At 57.6% G+C, this 27,814-nt stretch overlaps 11 protein-coding genes across 11 annotated transcripts; 7 read left to right on the forward strand and 4 right to left on the reverse strand.

The window, feature by feature from the left end:
* Nucleotides 1-1,636: 1,636 nt before the first annotated feature.
* Nucleotides 1,637-2,593, forward strand: SLS55_007995 (uncharacterized protein; the record flags this gene model as incomplete). The annotated part of the gene is made up of 1 exon (XM_066779410.1): nt 1,637-2,593. The coding sequence occupies one exon, from the start codon at nt 1,637-1,639 to the stop codon at nt 2,591-2,593; it is 957 nt and encodes a 318-aa protein (XP_066630214.1).
* A 503-nt stretch (nt 2,594-3,096) lies between these two features.
* Nucleotides 3,097-4,121, forward strand: KRE9 (Cell wall synthesis protein kre9 precursor; the record flags this gene model as incomplete). Its single annotated transcript, XM_066779411.1, has 4 exons — nt 3,097-3,312; nt 3,386-3,486; nt 3,543-4,005; nt 4,059-4,121. 4 exons carry the CDS (start codon nt 3,097-3,099, stop codon nt 4,119-4,121), a joined length of 843 nt encoding a protein of 280 aa, XP_066630215.1.
* A 577-nt stretch (nt 4,122-4,698) lies between these two features.
* On the forward strand, nt 4,699-6,197 carry SLS55_007997 (uncharacterized protein; the record flags this gene model as incomplete). The annotated part of the gene is made up of 3 exons (XM_066779412.1): nt 4,699-4,851; nt 4,910-5,827; nt 5,880-6,197. 3 exons carry the CDS (start codon nt 4,699-4,701, stop codon nt 6,195-6,197), a joined length of 1,389 nt encoding a protein of 462 aa, XP_066630216.1.
* A 525-nt stretch (nt 6,198-6,722) lies between these two features.
* Nucleotides 6,723-9,431, forward strand: SLS55_007998 (uncharacterized protein; the record flags this gene model as incomplete). The annotated part of the gene is made up of 4 exons (XM_066779413.1): nt 6,723-7,247; nt 7,341-7,422; nt 7,482-9,089; nt 9,412-9,431. The coding sequence occupies 4 exons, from the start codon at nt 6,723-6,725 to the stop codon at nt 9,429-9,431; spliced, it is 2,235 nt and encodes a 744-aa protein (XP_066630217.1).
* A 385-nt stretch (nt 9,432-9,816) lies between these two features.
* SLS55_007999 (uncharacterized protein) lies at nt 9,817-11,407 on the reverse strand (the record flags this gene model as incomplete). The annotated part of the gene is made up of 3 exons (XM_066779414.1): nt 9,817-10,227; nt 10,283-11,163; nt 11,377-11,407. The coding sequence occupies 3 exons, from the start codon at nt 11,405-11,407 to the stop codon at nt 9,817-9,819; spliced, it is 1,323 nt and encodes a 440-aa protein (XP_066630218.1).
* Nucleotides 11,408-11,963: 556 nt separating this feature from the next.
* On the reverse strand, nt 11,964-13,848 carry SLS55_008000 (uncharacterized protein; the record flags this gene model as incomplete). Its single annotated transcript, XM_066779415.1, has 2 exons — nt 11,964-13,567; nt 13,623-13,848. The coding sequence occupies 2 exons, from the start codon at nt 13,846-13,848 to the stop codon at nt 11,964-11,966; spliced, it is 1,830 nt and encodes a 609-aa protein (XP_066630219.1).
* An 867-nt stretch (nt 13,849-14,715) lies between these two features.
* Nucleotides 14,716-16,774, forward strand: SLS55_008001 (uncharacterized protein; the record flags this gene model as incomplete). The annotated part of the gene is made up of 7 exons (XM_066779416.1): nt 14,716-14,851; nt 14,902-14,950; nt 15,059-15,441; nt 15,501-15,797; nt 15,845-16,271; nt 16,335-16,448; nt 16,552-16,774. The coding sequence occupies 7 exons, from the start codon at nt 14,716-14,718 to the stop codon at nt 16,772-16,774; spliced, it is 1,629 nt and encodes a 542-aa protein (XP_066630220.1).
* Nucleotides 16,775-18,147: 1,373 nt separating this feature from the next.
* Nucleotides 18,148-19,944, forward strand: SLS55_008002 (uncharacterized protein; the record flags this gene model as incomplete). The annotated part of the gene is made up of 3 exons (XM_066779417.1): nt 18,148-19,177; nt 19,236-19,250; nt 19,337-19,944. 3 exons carry the CDS (start codon nt 18,148-18,150, stop codon nt 19,942-19,944), a joined length of 1,653 nt encoding a protein of 550 aa, XP_066630221.1.
* A 677-nt stretch (nt 19,945-20,621) lies between these two features.
* On the reverse strand, nt 20,622-22,382 carry PNS1 (pH nine-sensitive protein 1; the record flags this gene model as incomplete). Its single annotated transcript, XM_066779418.1, has 4 exons — nt 20,622-20,976; nt 21,028-21,949; nt 22,006-22,063; nt 22,125-22,382. The coding sequence occupies 4 exons, from the start codon at nt 22,380-22,382 to the stop codon at nt 20,622-20,624; spliced, it is 1,593 nt and encodes a 530-aa protein (XP_066630222.1).
* Nucleotides 22,383-23,173: 791 nt separating this feature from the next.
* SLS55_008004 (uncharacterized protein) lies at nt 23,174-24,146 on the forward strand (the record flags this gene model as incomplete). The annotated part of the gene is made up of 2 exons (XM_066779419.1): nt 23,174-23,621; nt 23,683-24,146. 2 exons carry the CDS (start codon nt 23,174-23,176, stop codon nt 24,144-24,146), a joined length of 912 nt encoding a protein of 303 aa, XP_066630223.1.
* A 1,541-nt stretch (nt 24,147-25,687) lies between these two features.
* On the reverse strand, nt 25,688-26,937 carry MPD1 (protein disulfide isomerase (PDI) protein; the record flags this gene model as incomplete). Its single annotated transcript, XM_066779420.1, has 2 exons — nt 25,688-26,789; nt 26,867-26,937. The coding sequence occupies 2 exons, from the start codon at nt 26,935-26,937 to the stop codon at nt 25,688-25,690; spliced, it is 1,173 nt and encodes a 390-aa protein (XP_066630224.1).
* Nucleotides 26,938-27,814: the final 877 nt, after the last annotated feature.

Here is a 27,814-nt window from a genome sequence, read left to right on the forward strand (position 1 = left end):
GTACTAAGCGTAACAAGTAGCCTATCGACGAGGAGGCACGATCGAGCCCAGCCACCTTCATGTGTATTTGTCATTTCGCTCTGTATAAATAGTCAGGCCCTGTATTAGATTGGTTCCGGGTTTCCATCAAAATCACGACTGTTGGAGGCCGGACTGGAAAGGGGATCAATAAATCGCTCTCGTGGCCCATTCATTGCAGGGAAGAAGGCCACCAATCGCAAGTCGACCCTGAATATTGGCTTCGCTTGGGTCGAAAGTGCCGAAACATCCAACCGGCTGCAGCGGCGTTATCAGATTCGCCCCATTCGCTGCATCGAGTGTTATTTGCTGAAGTTCTGGTCGGTGACAGGGGCTTCGACGGCCACGGCCGCAGCACGTCATGCTGGCTTCCATTCGGTCGGTGTCGGCGAATCCAAAGGCGTTCCTGCAGCAGCGGGAGAGTCAGGATTCGCGTGCATACATATCTGCCGGGACGGTCGAGGCAAGACGCGTAGGCGACAATGTGTAGCGGCGCCATTGGCAGACCGAGACGCACGCGCGAGCGAACCAAAGGGACTTGCAGAATCGGAGAATCTGCAGGTGTGAGCCCTGAGGTGGAGAAGGAGCGACAGGGTCCGACGGAAGGTGGATAAGGAACGAGGCCAGCGAATCGCAGGGAGGGGGGCCGCTGATCTCAGCAGCATGTCAGTCCCTGAACGCAAGGGACCCACAGGGCGGCGCACTCTATTGGCGAATTGCGGCAGCGATCGCATGCAATTCCAAAAAAGTGCAGCCTGGAGAAGTCGCGAGGCACGAAGCAGCCCAGCTCACGGGTCAGCCGAGGCAGCCATGGCGCTTGCGAGCTGCCTGGCCCGCCTCCAGCCGCCATTGCGGGCACCGAGGCTGGAGGAACACGGGGCCGTGTGCCCGTCCAGAACACAGCCGTTGGACCCAGGCTGGAGGGCTGGGCGTCTGTGTGACTGGGCTAGATGGCGACGACGGGGAAATGGCAGTGGATCGCATTTGCAGCGCGCCATGTGTGATCCCCCGCGGGGTCGATCTGCCAGCCTGGACGTTTCCGGTTGAGTGCGGTGCGGCCATCATCAGGCGGCGGCGGCGCTCAGCAGCTGGATTGGGCCCACGTGCGGTGTAGAATCGGCAGCGCCACAGCGGGCGCTCTTTGGCGCGATGAGGTGACCGCATGGACCCCGCCAGCGCTGCCTTTGCGCCAGGTCCTCGAAGCGCCGCTGTTGTTCTCCACCCAGCTGCTGTCGCCTTGCGTCCACTGTGCCCGGCTTCTGCCCGGCGCCCCTGCTGTGCTCTTCGGCCCGTTGGTGGTGCGCCGCCCTTCACACCACCCGGACCTGACCCGCCGCGCCCAAGCCGACTCCACTCCCGCAACGGAGATTTGCCAATAACTCACCGCGTGCCCAGCTCATTTTTTCTCGCTGCCCTTCACGATACAAGAGACCGGGCCGCGATGCACTTGTTCCCACGCAGGAGCCACCGCTCGACCACGCTTCCCCATCCGCGGATGGCCCATGAGTGCAGCAGGAGCTGTACCTTGGCCCGAGTATAGGTAGCCACCACCACCGCCTCAAAAGAAGGACGACGCCGAACCCTCCCAAACACCTTCTCCCAGACCTCTCCCCTTGCCATGGACCAGAATCAGGACCACAGCCCCCAAAACCCTGCCGGCGAGGCTTCGTCCTCGGCCGGCCTCCACCTCGAACTCCCGCCCCCGCCCAACCCGTCGGCGGACGCAGGCGTGATACCGCGCATCTCAACCCCAGACGAAGATGCGCCCACGCCGTCCGCCGACGCCGAGTGGGATCCCTCCACCCTCAGGCCAGAGGCGGCCATGAAGATGCTATGCCGCGCTGTCGTAGCACTCGCAAACGCCACTGGCGACATTCCCCCTACACCCCCCATCAGCCGTCCCGGCACTCCGCGAGCCTCGCCCTTGCCCACATCGTGCGGGATGCGCTCGCGGAGCAGCTCACGCCCGGCAACACCGGTGCCGTCCGACGACCTGAAGGGCCCTAGGTTCAGGGGCATCGACATGGGCAGCCCCGAAGCACACCATCATGAGCCCTCGGCGCGCGATGTTGGAGTCGACGCCGAACCCGTCCACGTCCAACAGGTCGCCATCGCGCGCAAGTTTTATTCGAGGAAGCCGCCGCCTATCACGCTGCTGGACTACCTCATGCGCCTGCAACGGTACTGTCCCATGTCGACAGGAGTATACCTCGCCGCGGCCTCGTACATTCACAAGTTGGCGGTGGAGGACAAGATGGTGCCCGTAACCGGTCGCACAGTACACCGGCTGCTTCTGGGCACCTTGCGTGTGGCCATGAAGGCGCTGGAGGACCTGCGGTATCCGCAGGCTCGTTTCGCCGGCGTGGGCGGCGTGCGCGAGAGCGAGTTGCAAAAGCTGGAGATCAGTGTTTGTTATCTGATGGAGTTTGAACTGCAGGTCACACCAGAGAGCTTAAAACGCAACACGCTGCGATTGCAGCAGGCCGGGATGCAGGCAACGCTCTACCACACGAAGGTGCCCACGCTCATGATGCCGAAATTGCCTGGAGCAGCGCGGACAGAAGTGACGGCATGACGCAGTCACTCGTTTTTCCATCTGGTCGGCTATGTTGGGGCAAATAGGTGTTCGATGTATTTACTATGACGGCTGTCACTGGGAGTTGTTTGGAGTATGGGGAATGGCTATGGTCAGGCGTACAGCGGGCATTGATTTCCGTACTGGGCGGCTGTTTGACGAATTTGCCATGGGCATACGTGTTCTCTAGCTCTATTCCCTCGAAGTAGCATAACGATTATTTCTTCTCCTGATCTACTGGGGCAAACACAGAGTCGGTGATGTGCATGGGGCTGCCGAAGGGTCCACAGCTGATCTTCAGCCGCCTCGTCACCTAGCGCCACCCGCTCGCCGCGGCCTTGCGTGCGCGTTTCTCGAAACACCATCGCCGCGTCCAATTCTCGCAACCCACCTTCCACCCCCGCGCGTTTCTACAATCCGCAATCTGCGCACTCGCCGAGTTGCTCCCCCCGCGGCTGTCCGTTTCACGCGCATCATTCGCTCCCACCAATCGTACCGCTGCCATGAGGCTCGCTCGTTCCGTTCTCTGGGCCACCTCGCTCATCCCTTTCGCCAACGCCGACGTGCGGTTTACAAGCATCACCGGTGGCGATTCCTTGACCGTTGGAACAGGCCCATCGCATGTCACCGTCGAATGGACCGACTCGGGCAGCAAACCTGAAATCACCCAGCTGCATAGCTATGTGCTGGATCTGTGCGCCGGAACAAATGATGATTTTGTGAGTTCGCGCGGAAAGCGTGCAGCTGACTCGCTGGAAGCCTGTCACACGCTCTAACGCGGACGGCCCATAGGTGTCTGTAAAACAAATCACGTCGAAGGGTCTGTTTTGGTTCGGCAACATGGCCAAAGGCATAATACTGCCGACCGACGGCGGAGACGCTGAGAATGCGTAGTTCGTGCTTACTGTGACTGTCGATGCTATGTCAGCCACTGACAAGGCCCCCATAGCTTCTTCCGAATTGTGTCTTCGACGAAAGACGGCCAGACGTATACGAATTATTCCCCGCGCTTCACGCTGGCCGGTATGACGGGCAGCTTCCCAGAGGTCGTCCAGGAAGCCCTCGCCGCGAACCCCATAATCGATACGGACCCGCCCGTCATTGCCGCCCTTGACGATGATTCTGATACGGAGCTGAAGAAGAGACAAGGCGCCGCGCCGATTGGGGTCGGTGCGGCGGCTACAGTGACTGCGGCCGGAGGCAGCTACACCATACCATACACGATGCAGACGGGGTTGACCAAATACGCGCCCATGCAGCGTGTGCCTAGCTCGAAGATCACCAAGAGCGACGCATCCCGGCAATACCCTACCAGCGCTTATACCGCGTACACGACGTACGCGAAGATTCCGACACAGGTGATGACGGTGACGCAGAGTGGAACATTCACCATCAGCAGCAAGGAGGCTACTGTAAGTTCACTCGAGCTGGTTGCGGATGAGCGTGTGACTGATGCACTTGACAGCAACAGGCTGCGGCTATGCCTTCGGACGATATGGCCAAGTTCTTGGCGCGGTGGAAGGACTAAGCGCCGGATGGTGGCGAAACAATTCTTGACGAGGCACTCACTGTACGATTACGAATGGGCGGGGCAGTTTTGGTTTTGGCATTTACACGCTTTTCATAGATCCTAGCCCACCATGATATCTGGGATCACTGAGCGCAGACGATCGTGCCAATTGACTGGAGTCCTGAGGCATTGGATGGTGTTGATCACGTGGGCGTCAATGCTCTGTTCGACCCGCGTCGTGGGTCGGCGAAGCCGCACGGCAACCTGACAAAATCCGTCCAACCGAGCAGCTGAGAGCTGGATAGCCGTTGCTTTTGGTTCAATGCCCCCTTCGCCAAGTCGCTTCGTAGCCGTAAGCGGAAGGCCCCACCGCCGGTTATCAGCGGCCTCATCCCACCTCAAGCTTCCCCGCCATTGTCAGCGGCTGCACGAGCTTCGCGTCAACCCACGCCTCGCCTCCCACCGCAGCTTCTGCAGCACCACTCCAACGCCCGACCAGCAGCGCGGAGCCGATCTTATCCGCCGCCGCCAGCTACTCGATCGGGTCAAGGAGTATCAGCTCACGAGAGGGAAGAACACGAAGAAGATTGACGAAATGTCCATCAACAAGCCGAACGTGAGGGAGGTGCTGAAGGGCAAGTATCCGGCCAAGACGCACGCCAAAAAGGTCAAGGAATGGATCGTCGCGAATGGCGGGGATGCCGAGGGTGTGCTTTACCTGGAGGGCCAGAAGACGAAGATGAACGAGGTTGCTCCGATCCGAATTTCCTGCTCTCCGAAAACTCCGCTGATGCTGTTGGCGCCAGGACAACGACCAGGAACAGCCCTTCCGTCAGCGGAGATATTTTTTCTATCTGACGGGCTGCAACCTGCCCGACTGCTATGTCGCGTTCGACTTGAAGACGGAGAAGAGCACGCTGTTCATCCCACCGATTGATCCGGATGAGGTCATCTGGTCGGGCCTACCGCTGAGCCCGGCGGAAGCGCTTCAGAAGTACGACGTGGATGACTGCAAGCCTTCGACGGAGATCAACGCGTACCTGTCCAGTGATTCCACGTCCAAGTCCACCGTTTACGCCATCAGTGGCCAGATCTCGGACGAGACGACTTTCCTGGCGTTTGCCAACAAGAACTTCGACCTCCTCAAGACCGCCGTCGAAGAATGCCGCGTCATCAAGACGCCGTATGAGATCGCGCTCATCACTCATGCCAACAACGTCTCCACTGCCGCTCACACGGCAGTCATGGCGGCTGCAAAGTCTGCGACCAACGAGCGTGAACTGGAAGCTATCTTCTTGAAGAGCTGCATCGAACGCGGCTGCCGAAACCAAGCGTACAGCTCCATCATGGCCAGTGGCACGGCGGCGGCCACCCTTCATTACGTGGCCAATGATCAGCCGCTTGCTGGCAAGTTGAACCTTCTCGTTGATGCGGGCGCGGAGAAGGATTGCTATGCTTCCGACATTACCCGTACATTCCCCATCAGCGGCAGCTTCTCCCCGGAAAGTCGCGCCATCTACGACATCGTCTTGCGTATGCAGAAGGAGGCCATCGAGAGCCTGCGGGCGGGCGTGAGCTGGGACGAGGTGCACTCGCAGGCTCACCGCACAGCCATTGCCGGACTGCTGCATCTAGGCATCCTGAAGGGCGATGCCAAGGCCATCTTCGATTCTCGCACTTCTGTGGCATTCTTCCCGCACGGTCTCGGACACTATCTAGGCATGGTATGGTCCTGGCCCTGGCTCATCTGCTTGCGCACGCTGATCTGTTTTCCAGGATACGCACGACTGCGGTGGCCACCCCAACTACGCGGATAAGGACCCCATGTTCCGCTACTTGCGCAAGCGCGGCACGCTCCCGGCGGGCTCGGTCATCACCGTTGAGCCTGGTATCTACTTCTGCAGGTTCATCATCGAGCCGTACCTGAAGGACGAGAAGCACAAGGGCTTCATTGACGAGAAGGTGCTTGATAGGTATTGGGAAGTGGGCGGGGTCCGGATCGAGGACAACGTCCTGGTCACGGAGACGGGCTATGAGAATTTGACCGAGACGCCAAAGGAGACGGCGGATGTTGAGACGGTTGTGGCTGCTTAAAGGTAAGATTGTCCATTCCTGGGGTAATGCGTGTCTCATTTCTGATCCTCGGAAGCAACTTGGCAGAGCGTCATACGGTCTGAGCCGACTGTGTCCCGATCACTTGACTGTTTTTCTAACGTCCAACGTGCATATACACGAACCCACAATTTCCCGAGGGGAGGTGTCAACCAACCACTAGCGCCTCGGGCACACTAACGTAGCACCCGGTCCCAAAGAATGCATTCCGACCGCTCTACTCGCTTGCCTCACCGCTTTTGCCCGCATCGTGACTCTAGTGCCGGTTACCGCGGGCCCTTTTCACATGTCGACACTGATTTTCTGTGGGGCCCCGTGCGAGCCTGTGTAAACACTTCCCATTTCTTGTCGTCCTTTGCTGCTCTGCCTGCTCTGTCTCCCACCTTCCTCCCTGCCCAGGGGCGTACGACGGCAGTTTGACGATCTCACGCTTTTACATGATTAACGACACCGCAACGTTTGCTCTACATCTTTCGGTCCTTGATACCCCTCGCGAGAGAAGCAAACATGTCCTCGAGGACGAAACGCCTCATCCTCTGCTGCGACGGCAGCTTCACCTCTCAGCCCGCTTCACACTCGCCTTCCTTTGCTCACTCGGCGCACACCGCGTCCAATGTCGCCCGCTTCTCTCGCATGCTCGCTCGCCACGGCGCCAACGACGTCCCGCAAATAATATTCTACCTTTCCGGCCTCGCATCCACCCTCGAGCAGGACGTCGCTGCCGCCTATCTATTCCTCGCTGCGAACCACGCGGCCGGCGACCAGATTGCCGTGTTCGGCGGTGGCAAGGGCGCATCGACAGCGAGAATCGTGGTCGGACTGCTTACGGAAGTGGGATTGCTGAAGCCGGGGGAAGTTGTGAGATGGGGGCGCTTGTGGGAGCTATATACGGAGAGAATGGAATGGGGGTGCGGTGATGGGGAAGTGGAGAGAGGGGACGAAGGCTTCTGGAAGGGCTTGCTGGCGCACAGGAGTAGACGGGAGCTGGATGAGATCGAGGGGCTGAGGGACGCAATGTGGGTGGATGTGAGAGTAAGAGTGGTGGGGGTGTGGGATACGGTGGGTGTTGGTTTTGCTCCATCCCGGGGATCGGTGAGAACAGAGCAAGATTGCTGACTCGAGCAGGTCGGCAACTTGGAATATCCGGATACGTTTCCGAGGGGGGAGGATGGGAAGTGTCAGCTGCAGGACATGACGTTGCACTCGCGTGAGCACTCCCGTCTACAGCTGGAAGGATATCTCGTTTGACTTTTGCTCGTGCGCCAGATATCGACCATGCTTTCCAAGCCTTGGCCCTCGACGAAAACCGCGCTTCTTTCGACCCTTTACTGTGGCGTCTTGACCTCAAGGACTCCTCGAAGGCCCTTTGTGCTCCGAACCTCAAGCAATGCTGGTTTCCCGGCTTCCACGAGACCGTCGGCGGCGGTGCGACCGACACCGCGGATGCGAAAGACCGGACGGACATCGCGGACATCACGCTGGCGTGGATGTGCGACCAAGTAGACGGTCTGCTCGACTTTGATGACGATGCGGTCGCCGAGTTCCTGGGTGCTGAGCAGTCGACCACTCATCCGAGACAGCCCGACCGCCAGAACGCTCACAGACGTAGTCACTCTGGGGACTGCTCTGAAATGCCCATGAGCACCGCCGGAGGTGGCTTGATGTACACGTTGCTGACCGCCACACTCAGCCACCTTCTCGCCGCAATCAACTTTCTGCGGCAAGACGAGGCAGACGGCACTGAAGGAGGATGTGCACAGCGATATGCTATGCGCACGCCCGGTCAATACTACAAAAAGCTGGAATTTGCGGAGGGTGTCCACCCAGACGATTTCGTGACGAATGAGTCGATTCATCCCTCAGTCAAACATCGGAAAGACTTGTTTGCGCTCGCAAGCACGCCGTACGATCCCGCGTCGCTACGGGAGTGGGCGGTTGGCGATGATGTCGATGATGTCAAGGGAAAGAATCATCATAACAGTGCTGACGAAAAGAGGGTGGCTGATAGCACTGCTATGACTGGCTGGCTGCCTTGGCTAAGCGCTTTCTCGATGCTTGAAGATGACGAGGATGAGGATGATGGTGGAGAGGTTGTCACCGCCGGAGAAGAAGAAGCGGAAGGACGCGGTACCAACACGATCAACACTGCAGCTGAGAGAGTCCGGGCTACTGCTGTCCCGCGGAGAAAGCCGCATCCACGATGGGTGTACCGCGAGATCGAGGGAGAGGGCGATGGTGCGGAGTGGATCAGACCGAGCGTGCCGCGTTCGGAGCTGTTCGGCTCTCCGCTGCTTTCCTCCTCTCCGTCATTCTCCTCATTTTGCGCCTCCCCTTCCGAGAAGGCACTGCACCACAGACTCCAGACCCTCGTCCCGGCTTACCTCCGTCGGAGTCTTGGGTCTCTATCATCACCCCTATGTCTCTTTTTCTTCGTGGTGTTTTGGCCTTGGTTCTTCCTCTACCACATCCTCTCCTTCTTCTTCCCCCTCTTCCCCATCCACTCGAAGACACATACCACTCTTCATCACCATCATCATGGTGAGAAGCAGAAGGAGAAGAGGAAAACGACGGCAACCAATAGGGCACCAGTGCAATGGCACCACGAGCGTCAAATCGCCCTCCCTGAATGGGTCATCCGCGAAATGCCGGGACGCCGGAACTTCGAGGCCCAACTGCTGCCGTGGCTGGTCCGCGAGCAACTCAACCGCCGGAACGCCAAGAGGTTGGATTGGCGGGGCGACGATGTTTGCTGGGCAAGGTCGGCGTTTGGTATCATGAATGAGGAGGAAGCTGACGAGCCTGAGGGTGAGGGGGAGGTTGCGAAGAGGGGTGATGGCGTGAGAAGTGGCGGCAGTGCTTCTGAGATGGGGGCGGGTGGGCCGCCGGTGGTGAAGCGAAGGGGTCCGTTGCATGTGAGGAAGGGCTCGACGGCTGAAGTAGTGGTCGCTGGGAATCTTGGTACTGGGGAAAGAAGGCAGAGTCATACGGCCGCAGGCGGTGGTTGGAGAACTGGTGGTGGGTTGAAGGTTTTGGCTCAGCAGCCGGAAAGGAGGTCATCGATCAAGAGAGAGAGAGACAGTCCGACAGGCTTCTCGCCAGGACATAAGAAGAGTCAGTCGCAGACGAGCGTGGGCTGGCGATAGGCGTTAGGAAGCCATGTTTATCACATAGAATATTGCATAATGACTTTAGTTAGTTCGAGATTCAAATAAGTAAGCGCATCTCCTCAGTCAGCACGATCCACCGACGCGTTGACCGGCACCGCAGCAGGCTACAGAGTCCTGAGCCTTCTAAGTTCCGCCGAGGAAAATATGTTCCCATGTGGGCATTCGACCGAGACTCGGGAAAGCACGTCCGGACATAGAATTCTACAACCCACGCAGATTATAACGCGCTATAGCATAATATCACCGAATCATATTTCCTAATCAGTTATCTCTGGGCCAATCGAAACATGCCTGTAGAAGTGCCGATGGACGCCAATGGATTGCGCCGACCGATAAGATAAGCACAGCTGATCCCCAAGACATTCTTCGCAATGGGCCTTGGAGAAACGCCAGGGTTGTCGAGACCTTGTTTATATTCGAATCTCTCAATCATTCTATTCGTCAATAGTGTCATCAAACGGCACTGGCAGCACCCACTCTTCCCCCTTTTTGCATGGCTCATCCTCTAGCCATCTGATCATCCAATCCACTCTGTCCGTCATGAAGCCGCTTGTCAACTCTTTGCCATCCCCACCGCCCGTAATATTCCTTCGACCTAACTGGAACTTTGTGTTGAACCTGCACTCCTTTCCGATCCATGAGAAGCCAATACAGCTGCCGTATTGGTCGCACTCGAGGCGGCAATCACCCCAGTTTTTGAGGCGTCTACCGCTTTTCAGGCCCTTCTTAGTGAGCTTGCGGAACGTCTTGCGGTCAGCGAAATTATCCCAGTTGGGCTTGAGGGATGAGAGTTGGTGCATGACAAAGTCTTGGAAGACGTGGCGATGGTGGGTTAGCGGGGTGCCCTATGTAGTGGATTAGCGCATGATAAAGTAGTGGTATTTTGAAGCGTGGGCTTACGGCTGCTCTGGCGGACTGCTCCGCAGCGTACAGATACTCGATCTCGTCCGTCGAGAGGCCGTGATAGCTGATCGCGTGGTGGCACCACAGCCTGCCGAACTCATACCTTTCCTCGCCCCAGTCAAGCTGGGACGGGCTGCTGCTTTGTAGACTTGGCCATGACCACGTCAACGGCACGCCGACTTCCTGCAACACCCTCCCCAGCACAGCCGCGCCGTTCGGACGACTCGCGGTGATCCGCTGAACGCGGTCGGCATTCTCCTTGTAGAATGCGCCCACCCTCTTCGCTGCCTCCATGCTCAACACCACCCCGGCACCACCATTGGCAAATACATTCGCCTCCGCCTGCTCCGGCTCGCCCAGATACCACGGCGCGCCGGCGTCGAATAGCTGCAGCCACTCGACCAGATTGGGCCACAGAACGTACGTGTCCGGCTCGACGAAGACGAACCACTTCGCATCCGGCGCCGCTCGCAGCGCCTTGTCCACGGCCGGTACCATCTTCCACTTGTCTAGCCTGCGCCCCGGATTTTCCTGCTTCAACTTTGCCAGTAGCTCCTGCGCCTTCTTCCCTCGGTTATGAACACCGCCACCATTTTGCGCTGCTACTCCGCTCCATGCCTCGAGCTCCTCCTTCGACAGTGCGTCCCGACCCCCACCGCGCCGCACGCGAGTGTAGAAGTCGGCATTTGCCCGCTCCGTCGCCTTAAGGTCGACGTCCCGGAGCGCATCGGATATGGCATGTCCGTCAACGGCCTCGGCGTAGTCTGAGTAGACGGCATAGCGCGGCACGCAGCGCAAAGTGGTGGAAAAGTGTACGGGAAGCTTGGTGCGGTGCTCGACGACGCCGGTTTTGAGGACGACGAAGATGTCGGAAAGGCCTGGGATTTCGGGGCAAGTTGTGTTCCCGCCAGATGCGGGGGGCGGAGACGAGGTTTGCGGCGTAGGATACGAGAAAGATGGATCGGAGCTGGAGGGTAAGGCGCGACTGGAGAAGGAGCGGATTTGCCAAAGCAGCGTAAAGACAAGAACGGCGAAGAAGGATCGTATGGCAGTCCGCGAGGTGCTGCGGCTCGGAGAGAGCTGTCGGGAACACGTGGCGCTGGTGGGGGATTTGGACGCCATGGGAGTGAAAGTCCCGCGAGCCGCGGATAATTAGGAAAAGCAATTGAGTAGAGACAACGAAAGTATGAAGACGAGCGAATGCTTAGGTCATCCCGGGGGGGTGGTTTTAGCGCGGAGGCTAGATGGAGGGGGTCACCATGTAGCTGGCCGATTGACCGGCGGCGGCCCAAGACTTGGCTCGGGGGTGCGGAGCATATAGTGTGTACGAGCGAAGGTTTAATTTGGGACGGGCAGGAGCGATTTGGGGTCTGTGAGACAGCAACAGGTTAGGGAAGACGCGTCGCTGAATCAGAAACCCTTATCGTCTTATCGTCAAGAGGCTGATTCGCCGGTTTGGCCCGCCCCTTGACGCGCGCCCCTCTCCACACCGTTCCTGCCAATTACCTCAACCCCCGGTAGCCGTTGCTTGTACGTAGCAGACGGCATCCCCAACTTCCCATCACCGGGCTTTGTCCCGCTTCTCGTGTCTCCCTCATCACCCCGCGTGATATTGCGTGATAGGTGAGAACATCTTCGATTCTATTTTAGTTACACTGCTACGACCTTTCTCAAAGGCTTAGAACTGCTTCACCTCTCTCTTGAACCTGGGTGGGTTCTTGAAAAACTGGTGCCTCGTCTCGTCATCCCGGGCGCCATCCTTCCAGTACTCGTACTCCATCCACGCATTCTCCGGCATCTGCTCTTCCGTCGCCTTCAGGAAGTGGCCCAACTCCGGCGCCAACGGGATGACGCCTGTCTCCAGGACGTAGTCATCCCACAGCTTCAACAACTCTTTCAACTTCTCCGGCTCTTTGTCCGCCAGGTCGTGCACCTCGCCCGGATCCGCCCGTAGGTTGTACAGCTGCCAGCGCTCAGGGCCTTTGGGCTTGGGGATGTATACGATCTTCCAGTCGCCCTTGCGGCACGCCGCACGGCCACACGTTTCCCAACCGTTGACGAACTCCTCCTCGTGGACGCGGGGTACGTCTGCGGATTGAGCGAAAGGCAGCATCGTCTTGCCACGCATCTTCACAACTTCACGTCCTTGGAAGGTCGGGGCCGGGTGCTTGACGCCAGCCATGTCGAGGATGGTGGGCGCCAGATCCATGACTGTTGCAAATGCGTCCGTGATGCTGCCATTGCGCTCCGGCGCCTGGATGTTCTTGGGGAATTGCGCGACGAAAGGAACACGCACACCGCCTTCAGTGGTGTAGGCCTTGTACAGACGCGACGGCGCCGTCGCCGCCTGCGCCCAGCGCGGACCGTACCAGATGAAGGAGTCCCCGGCGCCGAGGTTGTCGAGCGAGTTGTTGTAGTATTTCTTCAGGTGTTGAAGCATGCTGCCCTGGACCATGGGGTAGGCCTCGTACGCAGCACCCTCAGCACCATTGTCAGACAGGAAGCAGACGAATGTGTTGTCTAGCTCGCCCGTTTCGCGCAGGTAGTCAACGGCCTTGCCGACGTTCACGTCAATGCTTTCGACCATGGCTGCGAAGACTTCCATGGCACGGCAGGACTTGGCTTTCTCCTCGGGCGTCAGCTCATTCCACTCCTTCACCTCGTCAGCAACCACGGGATGAGGCTCAACGTCCTGGGGGATCATCCCCAGGTCCTTCAGACGCTGCAGCCGCTTCAGGCGAAGAGCATCCGGGCCATCATCATAGACACCCTTGTACTTTTCGATGTACTCCTTTGGTGCCTGCAGCGGCCAGTGAGGAGCAGTGAAAGGTAAATAGCCGAAGAAGGGGCGCTCATCACCACTCTCCTTCCTCTCTTTCAAGTACTGCAGCATCTTGTCCCCGTAGCCGTCGCTGCTGTACCAGCCGTCGGGCAGCTTCTTCACGTAGTCTCCGTCCTCGTTGTGCAGTGCAATGAAGCTCATTGTCATGAATTCGGGGATCTTATCGGGTGATTGCAGCTGGGGCTCGTATGCATAGTGGTTCGAACAGGCGGGAAGGTGGGCAAAGCTGCGTTCGAAACCGCGAGCTTTAGGAGAACGCTCAGGAGTCAGGCCAAGGTGCCACTTGCCCGCCATGAGGGTCAAATAACCGTCGTCGCGCAGGATCTCGGGCAGGGCGGCGACGCGCTCGTTCAGGTAGCCCTCGTAGCCAGGCATACCGCGTTGGGGAGCTGTCGACATGCCGCCCTTTGGGTCGTTCTGTCCGCTGATGTTTGTCCACTCTGCGTGGGATCGTCAGCACTCGGCCATCGGCCGGATTGGAATTGTTTGACGCACCAATGAGGTTTCCTAGGCCTGCAATGTGGTGGTCGGTGCCAGTCATGATCATCGCACGCGACGGCGAGCAGGCGGCAGCAGCGTGGAAGTCGGTGAAGCGGATGCCATTCTGCGCAAGCTTTGCGATGTTGGGGGTGTTGATCTCGCCGCCGAATGGAGAAATGTCGCTGAAGCCCAGGTCGTCGGCAACAATGACGAGGAAGTTCGGGCGCTTGGGAGCTGCCATGGTTGGGCTTGTGCAAGGGAGAGAGTGCTGGAGCCGGCAAATGTGCGCACAAGGAGGAGGGCGAGAGCAGAGGAATTGAGGTGCAGGATTAAGGTGAGGGGTAGAGGGCCTTTAACACGCCAGCTCACAGCTCGAGGGTCCACATAAGCTCCTCGAGCTGCGTCAACACGGGCGGCCGCGCGGGCGGTGGGGAGTGACGGGTAGGGGCATTGGCAGGGAATGGATGCGTCGAAACATGGTCTGCCGCATGATAGTCCGCCGAGTCAGGCCGGCAGCGTCGAGGTGTTCGGGGATGCGATGCTTGGCCCCACGGCAGCCACTGGCGATCCGGCTGTATTTGCTTGTTCGACAGTCGGGGCGTCGTCAGCGGAGGCGGCGCGGAAGCTGCGAACAATTTATGGGCCGCAGGGTCGCTGGCGTGCTCCGGCTTGACCAGATAGCGGCGGGCCCTGCTCCAGGCGGGCGGGCGGTCAGCAGCAGCAGGTGCTTGTTCTTGTGACCGCGGGGCGCGTGCGTGCAGGGATGCGCCTTCCCCGCGTTTCCCTCAGGCCCGCGCTAGGCCCCGTTGGGCCGCCCTGATCGCGCAACACTTGCGGCTCATCACAACATCCTATGCCTGCTCGCTCCGACCCAAAACTTTCACTTCACCCGACCAATCGCAGCTGTGCCCAGAAGCCACCCGCGCGTCCGCACCATCCTCACGCGCTCCTCCGTCGCCAAGTGCCGCTTCCACGCCGCGCACGCCGCTCCCGCCGACAAGGTTGCGCAAGCTTACGCCCACTGCCAACCCTGCTGAGCGCCTGATTCGCATTGCAACGTCGCCCGCAGCTTGGCATGGATTCGATGGAACAAAAGCTAGCGCCCGGCATGGTCTTCGTAAGACCCGACACCCCAGAGCCTCCTGTGTCTGACCTCACTTACACTACTCGCTTGCTCAAGATCATCGTTCCCGACAGGCACCCGCCTCCGCGCTACAGCAATCTCTACCCCGTGGCCCTGTGCTGTAAGCTTGCATCATGGCCTTCCACGGCACGCTCTACGCTTACTATGTAGGCGCCATCGCCTGCATCGCTGGCTTCCTCTTCGGTTACGATTCTGGCATGTGAGTAGCTCCCGTCTTCTTCACCGCAACCTACTAAAATCCCGTCCACTAATGCTTGACGCAGCGTCGGTAACGTCACCCGCTTCCCGGGCTATCGCATCGCCGCAGACTGACCTTCGTAGGCGGTGTCCTCACCTTGACCTCCTTCCAAGATCACTTCAACTTCACCAAGGCCCAGAAGACCCATGTTTCCTCACTCTGCGTTTCTCTGCAGCAGCTTGGTGCCTTTGTTGCCTGCCCCCTTAGCATTCCCCTGTCGCGCAAGTATGGCCGCAAGTCTTCCATCTTCGTCGGCTCCGTCGTGTTCTGCATTGGCGCCATGATGCAGACCGTACCTTCGCACAGCCTTGCCTGCTTCTACGTCGGCCGCGTCATCTCTGGCCTTGGACTCGGCGCCATGACGGTCGTCGTGCCCCAGTACAATGCAGAGATGTCCCCCAAGGAGATTCGCGGTCGCCTTGGCAGCTTTTTCCAGATGGCCTACACTCTTGGTATGTCACCGTCCATGCAGCCGACCATTGCATTGCCTCTGGCTAACTAAATACGAAAGGCATCTTCACGTCCTACTGGGTTGACTATGGTGTGAAAGTCAACATGGAAAGCACCGAGAGCCAGTGGCAGACCCCAGTTGGCCTCCAGATCCTATTCTCGGGCCTGCTCGCTATCGGAATGCTGACGGTGAAGGAAAGCCCTCGCTGGCTTATCACCAAAGACCGCATGGAAGAGGCCAAGGCAAACCTCCAGTGGGTTCGTGCTTCAGACGGTCCCGAGGTCGCCAATGAACTGGCGGAGATTTCGATGGCGGTCAGGGCAGAGCATCACGCAACCGAAGGTCTTCACTGGACTGGTACGTTGCCTATCTGTATCAATGGTCCAATCTCTAACCCTTCCCAGAGTTTCTTCACGGATCCGTTTTGAAGAGGCTCTCGGCTGCTTTCGCGCTTTTCCTGGCTCAGCAAGCTACCGGTGCCACTGCTTTCGCGTACTACAGTCCGCAGTACTTCAGCCTGCTCACTGGCGACGACGAGACCCGTAGCCTGCTCTTGAGCGGAATTTTCGGGGCTGTCAAAGTTATCGCATGCTTTGCCTTTGTCTGCCTTGCGGCCGACCGTTTCACGCGAAAGTTCAATCTGGCTTCTGGCGCCTTCGCGATGGCTGCGACTCAGATCGTAACTGCTGCCGTCCTCAAGAACAAACCCATCGACTCCGGCGCAGCAAAGGACGTTCCACCTGCTGCCAAGGCCACAGTTGCCATGATCTACCTCTTTGTGATGATCTACAACTTTTCCTGGGGTCCGTTGCCGTGGCCCTACTGCAGCGAGTAAGTCTTGCACTCCTTCATGCGATGTATGTGTTGCGTTCCAGTCAGCTTACGATGAGACAGGCTCTTCTCGAACCGTTACCGTGAAGTCGGTGTCGCTGTTGGTGTGTCCAGTCAGTGGCTCTTCAACTTCGTGTTCACAATTTCCACGCCATACATGATCGATAGCATGGGCTGGTAAGTCGCACCAATATTCCGGTCAACCGGGTAGCAAACACGAGTCCCAATTCCAAGCACGCGGACCCAATGATCGTGTTGTAGTACTGACACAGAGGAACAGGGGCACCTTCCTGCTCTGGGGACTGTTCGACATTATCATCGGATTTGGCACCATTCTACTTGCCACCGAAACCCGTGGTCTATCTCTTGAGAGGGCCGGACAGCCTGAGGCGTTCAGGAATGACAACGAAGCAAAGCTCGGCAACGTCTACCGTCGCCCTTCTTCCAGCTCTCTTGGCTCCGACAAGAAGAATGGGGGTCAGATCAGGGAGAGTGGCATCTGACCTGTGGCTAAACGCCGTACAGTGCGACATGATTGCGTCCCTGCTGGGTCACTCCATCCCCAGTTCATGAAGGAACCGTATTTCGAGGCCAAACTTCGGTCTTCGGATTTGCTTACTATTTTCTTTCTACACGGACATGGTGAAAGCTTCTTTCTTCTAGCGGTGCGATATGGATAGTGGGAACTTCTTAAGGTTGCTATATACAGATCGCTCGGGGTCAAGAATAGTATGCTTTACGGATGACATACATTTCATGATTTCTTGGCTTCGGCATTGGTAACTGATGAGACTGCCACTGTTGTTAGTTCCTCTCCTTCACCGCTCCGTTGACTTACATTGCTGCTGTTTTCGCCCTTTACTTTCCTGCCAGCCGCTTCTTGGGAGTAAATGCGGCTTCCCCACAGCGGAAAAGAACAGCTCATGTGCGTTAGTCTCATCAATTTCATAACCGCCCCTACCAATGGGGTCGCGGGTATAGATTCCCTTGCGCTATTAGTGCTACGTTCGACGGCCTGAGGTCACACATCCCAAGACGCTGGCCCGCACGCGAATGACATCCCTAGTGCGCTGCTGTGTGGTTGTGATGGATTGCCAGAGAAGCCATGGGTAAGGTCGCAAGAAGAGGGGACCTGCAGGTGACAGCAAAAGCTTGAGTCGGTGTGCTACGAAAATGACAGTTCTCGGTGGCAGTGGGCCCTCTGGTAGTTGTACGATATGCAGTGCGCCGCAGTCACGTTCGAGAGACGAGGTGACATGATTTCAATGCGCGAGTGTCTGCTAAGGATAGCAAAGGCTAATTTGCGACAGTGTGTGATGACAGCTTCTTTAATGTCTACATGATAACAACATGGCATACCGAATGAGAAGCTCGAGTGATGCTTCCGTTCAGGTAAATGCAAAACGGAAAGACGGTTTGCCACTTACATCTAGCCTCCGACCTGAGGGGACTCTGCTAACAGGCAACACGGTAAATACGGTCGTCGAATTGAAGCATACAATAGTTACCACGCGGGCATACTACTTCCGAAAATTTGAAGTTTGCTTTAGTTTCTGGCCGCGCATACAGCTGTTATCGCACATGCAGTGGGCAATACACATACATGCTGATCGGATGCTGGATTTCCATGTTTCCATTGTTTCAGGATGTCTCCCGGATCAGGAAGGTGGCTACCCCACCTTTCCGTAGGATCTCCGGTGGGCGAACAGTCACCGCTGCGGAATGCTAATCGCTGTATCCACCACGCGAGTTTGGTGACCGTCTCACGCCTCATGCACGCATGCATGTCAGCATCATCTCACAATCGGAAATCAGAACCTCAAATACTCATACGGTCGCCCACTCCTTGCCAACCACACCCATCCTGTAGCCCAGAATGACTGAATACACTCCTCCCCCCGTGGGCCACCGTTACGCCACCAAAGACGAGTACATGTCCGCGCGCGCCGCCCTCGTCGCCGCTGAGCGCGCTCAATCCTTCACAGCGGACCTCCCCCCCTCCACCCCCGTCGAAACCCACGCCAACGCCATCCTCGCCGCTCTGAAAGAGCAAGACCAGGCAGAGCTCCACACCGTCCATCCAACCGGCGCAGGCTTCGAGCTAGGCCATAAGTTCCTCCACGGCCTTCCGACCATCGCAGAATCCAAGATCTTCGCCATTGCCGCCCGCGCACCCAAAGGCGCCCTGTTGCACTGCCACTTCGACGCCATGCTGCCGCCAGAACACCTGCTGGCGGACGCGCAGCGCAACCCGCACATGTGCGTCCGCACCGATGCGCCGCTGACGCACGCCGCCTTCTTCGCCGCCGCACTGCCGACCTTCGCGGTGTTGCCGGCCGCCGACTTGGCTCTCGCGCACGACAATGTCAGCGTCTTCTCGCCGGCGTACGTCGCCGGCTCGTGGATGCCGTACACGCGCTTCCTGCAGGAGTTCCCCGGCGGACGAGCCGAGGCGGAGCGCTGGCTGCGCGGCAAGATTGTGCTGCGTGCGGAGCGGGCCTACGCGCCTGAGCAGACCGTCGACGGCATTTGGGCGTTGTTCAAGCGGTCATTCGCCGTGCTGCGTGGCCTTGTCGCGTATACGAGCGCGTGGAAGGGTCATTTCAAGCGGGTGCTGTGGCACCTTGCGCGCGATGGGGTTAGCTATGCTGAGATCAGGATCCCGATGCATTGGCAGTTCTTCGTCATGGCGGATGACGGAAGTAGGGAGCTGGACAGGAAGGAAATGGTAGGCCTGTTGAAGGAGGTGCTGGAGGAGGAGGTACCGCGGATCCGGGCTGAACGGATGGTGTTCTGGGGAGTAAGGTTCATTTACGGGAGTTTTCGTTTGTGCGAACGGGAGAATATGCGTTGGATGATGAACGACTGTGTTGAGCTGAAGCAGAAGTATCCGGATCTAATTTGTGGTTAGTGCCCCGCCCCTCCTCACTATTGCACTGGAGGCCGGAGCTGACGGTAACGCAGGATTTGACATGCAAGGTTCGTAATACGTCGGTGTCCGTAAAGACTGATCAAACACCCACCAGAAGGCGTCGCCTGACTGACTCACATGGGTGCATCAACAGGCCAAGAAGACGACGGCCATTCACACCTCCACTGGATCCAAGAGCTCCTCGACTTCCGCACCCACTGCGACTCGCTCGGTCTCGACATTCCATTCATCTTCCACGCCGGCGAGACCCTCCAAACCTTCACCTCCCAAAATCTCTATGACGCTGTCCTCCTCTCTTCCAAGCGCATCGGCCACGCCTTCGCCCTACCGCAGCACCACCCTTACCTCCTCCAGCTCTGCCGCGCCCGTAACATCGCCATCGAAACCTGCCCCATCTCCAACGAGGTCCTCGGTCTCGCGCCCTCGGGCATCCGCAACCACCCCCTACCTATCTTGTTGGCTCAATGTGTGCCGTGCACCATCAATACGGATGACCCCGGTTGCTGGGAGGCGAGTATGAGTCATGAATGGTATCAAGTCATGTCCGGTGCTGGTCGTGGAGATGGAGAGGCGGGAGGTATGGACTTGAGAGGCTGGAGGAAGTTGGCCAGGTGGAGTTTGGAATACAGCTGCATGCCTGATGCGGAGAGGCAGGAGGCAGAGCGAGTCTTTGAGGAGCAGTGGGAGGAGTTCTGCGGGTGGATTGTGGAGACTTATGGGGCCGAGAGTGAGAACAAGTAGAACAAGGGAGACTTCGCGAAGGAAATGAGGTCAAAGGATTTGCCGGCGAGGATGGTGGTTGCCGATGTTCGAATGCCTTTGTAATGGCATCCAGGGCGGCGTAACCTGGGACTTTAACACCCGGTACACCGCCGGCTTTTTGTTCTGCATCTTCAGGTGCACTTAAGAGATGGTGTAGTTCAACAGCACTACTGTAGCATGGCGTGAATAAAACAGCAACAGGCTGTTCGGAAATGAATTATCCGCCTTGCATTCAGGTGCAATGCCGATAGTTATTTCTTCTCCAATACTACGCAAACGACTTAATACACATTATGTGCTTCTTAGGAAGCGAATGGAAAAAGAAAACATTACAAGATCAGTAGAGTCGTAAAAGTAAGGGTATCACGTTGCCCTCACGTTACAGATCGCAAAGGATCCATTGTCACCCTTGGACTGCAACGCGCATCGTATTTCCTCGTGAGAATCATTAGAGAAATAGCACAACAGTAGCCGTCAGAGATTGTGATACCCGGTATCGCTTCCGGTGAGTTGTGCGCGAACGTTCTTACAGATGAGAAGACGGCGTGCAGGCCACTGAGATTTAGCTTTTCCATGAAGCAGCCCTGCGACGCATCGCGTCTTGGGCAGACAGCAAAGAGAGGAGCGGAAAGAGGATGCGCGATTCGCCAACTAATCTAGGCATGGATGGCCTGCTGGACGTGGGGGTAAACGCTGACCATACGGGCGTAGAGGTCCGGGTGATCCCGCATGAGCACCTCGGGATCCCAGGCACAGGCGACAAAGATGGTGTCAATCCCGCTGCTTAGCGGAGTCGTGAAGATGTTGCAGATCTGCAGACCGATAAGAAATGCGAAGGCGATGACCACAGGGGTGTAGGCGCCGTCTTGGTTATAGGCGGGTGAGGTGAAGATGAGATAGAGATATGCGAGCAGCGCACAGGCATAGGCGATGAATGTGGCGCCCATTCCGAGGACGGGGCCGATGAGGCATTCATTAACAAGAGCGTCAATACCACGGCTCTTAATCATTCTGTCAACGGGTCAGAAGTTTTGTCAGATACGAGTGTGGGAAACTACTCACGTCCAAGTGTCCTTGGCAGCAGGGATGTATGCCTTGCCGTACAGGGCAATGTGCGAAAAGGCGTAGCGATTGAGGAACTGAACGGCCCAATCGAGGATTCCGATGATGCACCCGAGGACGCAGAAGAGGATGGAACCAATGAGGTTGCCCTCAGCAGCTTCTTGCTGTTGCGCAATTGAGCAAAGCTGGCGCAGGCAGTTGATTATAGCGACGATCAGGCTGCCAAAGCTTATAGATCCGAAGCTGTATGTCATGGAACGCTTGAGAGCTCCCCTGGTTGCACCCTTGGGGAAGTTGTGGGAGCAGAAATACCATGAGCCGTATACACCAGAGATAGTCGTGTGGATGGTGTTCTTGAGCCACTCGGAGATCCAATAGGCAGCGAAAGTGATGAAGACCAAAAGACCGATGACCTTGCCTTTGCCGCAACCACCCGCACCAGTGCTGCAGGCAGGGTTGTTTCCTGGCTCATACTTGACGTAAACAGCGACAAGGGTTACGGAGTACCAGGCGCCAAAGGCCGCGCCGATCAGGCCGCCGATTGCGCTGACCAAGTAGACGTGGCCGTAATTCTTGGAAACATCAATGGCAGTCTGCAGCATCAGGGCACTGAAGGGAATGCGCGGAATCCAGCTGACGAAAGCGATGATCATGAAGATGGAAAAGAGCAGAAAGACGATGCCGCCGGACCAATAGTGGCGCGATAGCATGTAAATGGCGGTGACGAAGCCGAATATGATGTTCAGGATGCCGGTGATCCAGATGAACTGCTTGGTAAAGGCGCGGGCGAGCCAGACGTAGGCATAGCTGAAGACGATGGCAACGCAGAGACAGAAGACGAAAAGAACAATGGTGTTGGTGGTGAGGCCAAAGTGGTTTGCGCCATCGTAGATGCCACCGCCATTGAAACCCTTGGTGTGAGCTGGGCGCGTTAGCGAGGGCTGTAGTGTGAGCGTCCCGTTGGGCTGTAGCACTCACAGTATCCCTGAATTGCGATGCCAGACACGACGACGAAGCCCAAGAAGACAGCGATGAACTAGATGCAGGGTCAGCGCGCAGTCGCCAGGGGTCAAGGCGTAGTGGGGGCGTGCGCGTACCAAAATGCCGGCCCACAAGTCATTGTATTTGGGTTTGTCCAGCTTGAACGCCTGGTCGAATGTCGGCTTCTCGGCGTATGCGCCACTGGGGGGAGGACCGTTTGGCGGAGGGTAATTCTGGCCGTAGTTCGGAGGCGGCTGAGCGTACTGTTTGGCGGGCTCGTTGGGCTCCGGATAGGGCGCGCTGTTGCTGTGGCCATTGTAGTAGGCCTGTTGTGGCTGCTGGTAGTAGTCTCCGGCCGCGCCGTTGGATGCCATGGCTGCGTAGCGATGTCACTGGGCAATGGGAAATGGCGGGCGGGGGTGCGATCAGAAAGCGGAGGAGAGGGTGCGAGGAGAGAGGGTGACAAGCTTGTGTGCTGCATGACAGCATCGTGCCTGCCTCCCTGCACGATCGGCCCGCCGCTTTGCCAAGACGGGTAAGGTGCCGGGGCCCACAAGCTTCGTCCGTCGATCATCGCACAGCAGACGACAGAATAATTGAGCCAACCTACATCCGCCTCATCACAGACGTGTTTACTTAGATAGGCAGCTGGATCCCAGTCCGCCCGCGGGCAAATACGTCCAGACTTACCAATGTAGGAAGAGTGGTATCGTCATCGATGGAGCTCGGGGCTCAATTCTTCTGTCCCCTGCTGCGATCTCCTCCACTCCACTCTTCCATCTCACCCTCGAGAGCTCGGCCGCCTCGTCAACCAACCGCTGCGTCTTGCAGCAGTGCTGCAAAGTGCTTGCTGCGACGACTCCTCCGTGCCAGTCGCATTCCCCGAATTTGTCAGGCGCAGTGCGGGGTCGCTACAAGTGCACAAGTCATAGTCATCACTCCATGCTCCATTGGCAGGGCCTGTGTCTTGCAGCGTCGCCACTGATCTTTTCTAAGAGCCACATTTCGCAGGCTCTGAGCAACAGTGTTGGCTCCGCAGACACGACAAACGCAACCCTGACCTCAGCATGATGTCAACAAAGGTAATGCCAGTCAAAGTATAAACCCTGCAATCCTGACCCGTGTAGATGCTCAAGACCCCCATGTTTTTCCTGCAAACTCAACCATGCCTCATCCGCAAGATCCATCCTACGCGTTCCTTAGACTGAAAGACCCTGGCCACGCATACGCCAACACGAAGCATATCCCCTTCCTCTTTGCCCAGCAGACCGTCTCTACCGCCACCTTCGGCTACGACTTCTTCCTCTCACTCCCTCCAAATTATACTACGCTGAAGGACAAGCAGTGGCCTGTGGTCATATTCCTCCATGGTGCGGGTGAATCGCAAAGAGGACCAAATGAATCTTATGCCTGCCTGCGTCACGGCATCCCCAAGATCATCCTTTGCTATGACAGGCTCAAGGATGGCTCTCGGCCCAGCGTTACTATCCCCATGGCCGAGCGCTTGCGCCCCCGGACACCCAAGTCTGACCTTTCAGCCACCCCCGTTCCACCCGACATTTGCTGCAAAGTTGCCGAAGAGTTTGTGACCCTGACTCCCGTCCTCGACATGGGTAAGTCACATTGTCGCTTATTCTCTTGCGTGTACTGTCAACCTGACTACGCTCTCACCAGGCAACGGCTACGGCTGGAACGAGACCATTTTGACTTCGCTCCTCGACGAGGTCCTCCCCCATCTCCGAATCGACCTGCAGCGCATCCACCTAACTGGCTTCTCCATGGGTGGCGGTGGAACTTGGAAGTTGGCGTTGCACACCCCAGATCGCTTTGCCACTTTGACTCCAGTCTGCGGTTACGGGGATACCCTCCGAGCCAGCCAGGTTGCTCACGTCCCGCAGTGGGTGCATCACGGCGAGCGTGATGACATTATCGACATATCCCAAAGTGAGCGGATGGTTGCAGCGCTGAAGAAGGCCGGTGCCGATGTGAAATTCAGCAGATACCCCGACTCAGGGCATGATTCCTGGACGGAGACGTACAACAGCATCGACTTGTGGGAGTGGATGCTGACGGCTAAGAATGGGGTGCCTGTGGCACTGGAGATTTTACCAGCGGAAGACAAGACTAACGTTGGGTGACCCTCCCATAAGCATGAAGTCACTGCTTCAGGTGCCCCTTACCACGTGAGCACATTGTAGTTGGCGAGCTCTTGATGATTCATTTGTACTGCAACCGTTTCAACATTGTATCCTTGTCTCAGCGTGCACAATACTAAAAAAAGGATCTTGTCCAAGGCTCGTCTGCCTGATAAGGATCGTCCTTGTAGCCGAGGGGACAGATGTGTATAAGCAGTGTTTTACTAGCACAGCAGGTGACGGAGTATTTGACATGGATAGTTGAATCCTTGTCTGGACAAACCTGCGTTCATTCAGGACTCGCATTTATGCTCGGAGGTTGAATACAACTACGTCCAAAACTATGGTGCTGTATCTCTATGAGCCAGATGCGGGTGGGCTCGTTTCCTCTGTCACCCGTTACGACTACCAACCCCACCTTCCAAGCAAGGGAATCCGAAGACACAAGACATGTGAAGGCCCCACCTCCATCGTCTGCCTCTCGCCCACACCGCCCAGAACGCTTTGCGCCCAACATACCCACCTAAGACCGTATCGGTGCCCGAACCCCAAGAAATGAGCAGCTAAAGGACGAACGTGCAGAATCTATTGGGTAGCGGAACCCCACAATCTCCGTTCGCATCGGACGCAGGAACGAAAACACCACCTGATGCATGGGTACCTCCCTCCAAAATCCTACGACATCATGTCCTTTAATGCCGCGGCGGTCGGGGCGCTTTGCAGCAGCACGGGTGATTTGGTAGTTGGCTGTCGCTTTCCGTTTCCGGCTTGTGTTCGCCGCTACTAGAGGGTGAACTAACCGGCACGGTCCGAGGTGTAGCGAATCAGGAAAATGATTTCCATTGAGTCCGCGTGACTCTCTTTACCACCACACTCCCTCCGATCGGTGGTCCAAAGCACTGCAACCTCCGTTGGGTGGTCAGCAGGCGGCGGCATGGTAGCGTTTCGGGTTAAACTGGTTGGAGCCGGTCACGACCATCGAGTCTTACTCAGCCTCTCCCTTGCCCGTGTGGACGAGGGGGAACAAATGCTGATAGGATGAATCGGGCGCCTCCAACCTTAGCCAAGTCAAGAGCAATCTGATCACTGTGAGCATTGGGCACCAGGACAGTCAGGCTATGTAGCTCTATTTTGGTCATCTAGTGCAGCCTCTACACAGAAAGCCGCTACTCATGGTCTTCGGATGAAAGGAAGACGGAGAGCCATGGCATGCCTCGAAAACTGCCCGATTCGCCCTTTCGCGTGGCCCTCATTGCTAGCAAATCCCTATTCTCCTACGCATGCCCGCTTCGCACCAAAGTTGATAAAGTAGATAAATCATATAGGGGGAATAATCGTGAAGAAAACCGAAAAGAGAAACGCGAAGTGCGCAAATGCTGCAGACCCGGCAGCAGGAAAAGCAATTGTAAACTTGCATGGAAGAAGAAAAAAAAGGCGGGCTACCATCGGCGCCCGCCACGAAGCCGTAACCCTTTTTTTTGTGTCCATGGAAAGGAAATGCCAGGGAGACTACCTCACAGCTTTGACGTATCGCTGCCATGCAGTCACTCGCCCTTTTGCACCTTCTCCACCCTCTTGAGAATGTGCGGAAAGAGAGGGTGCGACTCCTCCAGACCCGTGATCTGCGTCGTTGCCTCCTTCGCGTCGTTTTCCTTCAAGACCTTCGCGAGCTCGACACTCTCCTCATCACCCTCGACATTCTGGAAGCGCAGTGCCATCTCTGCAGCATCGAGGAGATGCTCGAAGCCCTCGCCCATCTCAGCGAGCTGCGAGGCGGGGCCGATAAAGCGCTCCTTGCGGGACAGCTTGCGGAGAGGCGCACGGCCGACACGCTTGACGTCATCTTCAAGGGCAGGGTTGGAGATGCGCTTGATAATCTTCTCCACATAGTCGTTCTGCTCTTCTGTCGAGATGCCGTGCTTGCTAACAATGAGGTGAGCGGTCTCGCGAAGGCAGTCGCGTACGATGTCGTGGATCTCGTTGTCGCGCATGGCGTCATGAATCAACCTCTTGCCGCGGTTGTAGCCATAATAAGCGGCCGAGGCGTGCGACGTGTTGACGGTGTACAGCTTGCGCTCAATGTAGGGCTCGAGGTGGTCGACGAAGTGAACGCCATCGATCTCTGGGTGCTGAACTCCCTCGAAGGGGGGCAGCTCAACGCACCACTCGAAGAACTTCTCGATCTTAACGTTCAAGCCAGCGTCGGGATCCTGGTGCGGAACAATGCGGTCGATGGCGGAGTTGGCAAAACGCGCCTTGGTGTCGATGCTTTGCTTGATGTCATCCGACAACCTCTCCTCGATGAATCCGCGCCATGTGTTGGTTGCATTGATCGCGTTCTCGCAGGCAATGATAGCCAGCGGGTAGTCGAGCTTCCTACTCTCAATACCCTTGGCAACGGGCTCGGCAATGAATTTGAGAATGTTGGGCCCGACAGCGCAGGTAACAACGTCGGCCGTTGCAATCTCCTCAATCACCTGGTCTAGCTTGTACTTGCTGTTGAGAGCACGGTAGTGGTCGATCTGGAACGTCTTCTCGCCGTCGTCGCCAATTTCGGTGACTGTGTAGCTCGGAGTCGAGTTCAGAGCATCGATGATCTTGTCCATGACATCTACGAAGACGACCTCATAGCCCGACTTGTGCAAGCTGTGCAGGGTAGAGCAATCAGTGGGGGTTCGCCGGGTTCGAGCTCGGCGGGGCAGGCTGCAGGGACGGGTACTCACAATTCAGCGACAAAGCCGCGGCCGATGTTGCCGCCACCAAAGTGGACCGCCTTCTTGTCGTACTGAGGCATGGTATGGAGCGGGGAAGGGCGAGGCGGGTGCAGGGATGGGAGAGGCGGAGAAGAGTGTATTGGTTGCTTGGAGGAGATGAGCGTCAGCACGGGGTTTTGTATGCAGGCGAGTGCGGAGGGAGTGGAGTACGTACCGGCAGGCGCAGAAGTGAGGAGAAGGACGAGTGGAGGTGGGCTGGGGGTGGGTGCCGCAGTGATGTGTTTATGTGGTGCTGAGGGCGGGCGGGCAGCGGGGTTATGAAGGCGGCGGGGCAGCAGCGGCGCACCAATGGGGACCTGCAGTTTGTAGATGCTCAGGCGGTAGCACATTCCGCTACGGCACACGAAGGTTCGTGGCACAAGCCAGCAAAGGAAGGGACTGGGCCGGCGGCCCGCCTCAACAGCATCATGCTCACGCTGTCGCTCTACGCTCACTTGAACGGTCCACGCGCGGGCGCCGTTAATACCGCAGGCGGCGCGCTGTGAGTGGCCGCCGGTTCGACAACGCTCGGGCGATACAGGGCTAAGGCTGCCCAAATTGCCAGAAAACGGCGGGCTGGGTGCTGCGAGAGGCTGTGCACTGACACCCCTTCGCTGCCCACTTCCCCGGCGCGACGTCATCTTGGTTAGTTTCCGCCAGATATATGGGCCCCTCCGGAACAGGCCGCACGAAGCCTGAGCGCTCCCCAGTGCAGCTGCCAGTGCCAGTGCCTGCGGCTGCAGCGAAGGCCTGGGGAACGCTGGGGGCGTCGCTTGTGTCACATGCGAGATGGGCGCGTGCAGCAAGCGCGCGTGTTGTTTTGCGTCGCGGGGCAGGCGCGACCAGCAGCGGCCGGGCCTGCGCTCGCCGGACGCGGCGTTCGACCGGTGACGAAATCCGCAAGAGGGCCCACCCGTT

This window comes from Diplodia seriata, assembly GCF_021436955.1.
Source record: "Diplodia seriata strain FDS-637 chromosome Unknown scaffold_8, whole genome shotgun sequence".
Taxonomy (NCBI): domain Eukaryota; kingdom Fungi; phylum Ascomycota; class Dothideomycetes; order Botryosphaeriales; family Botryosphaeriaceae; genus Diplodia; species Diplodia seriata.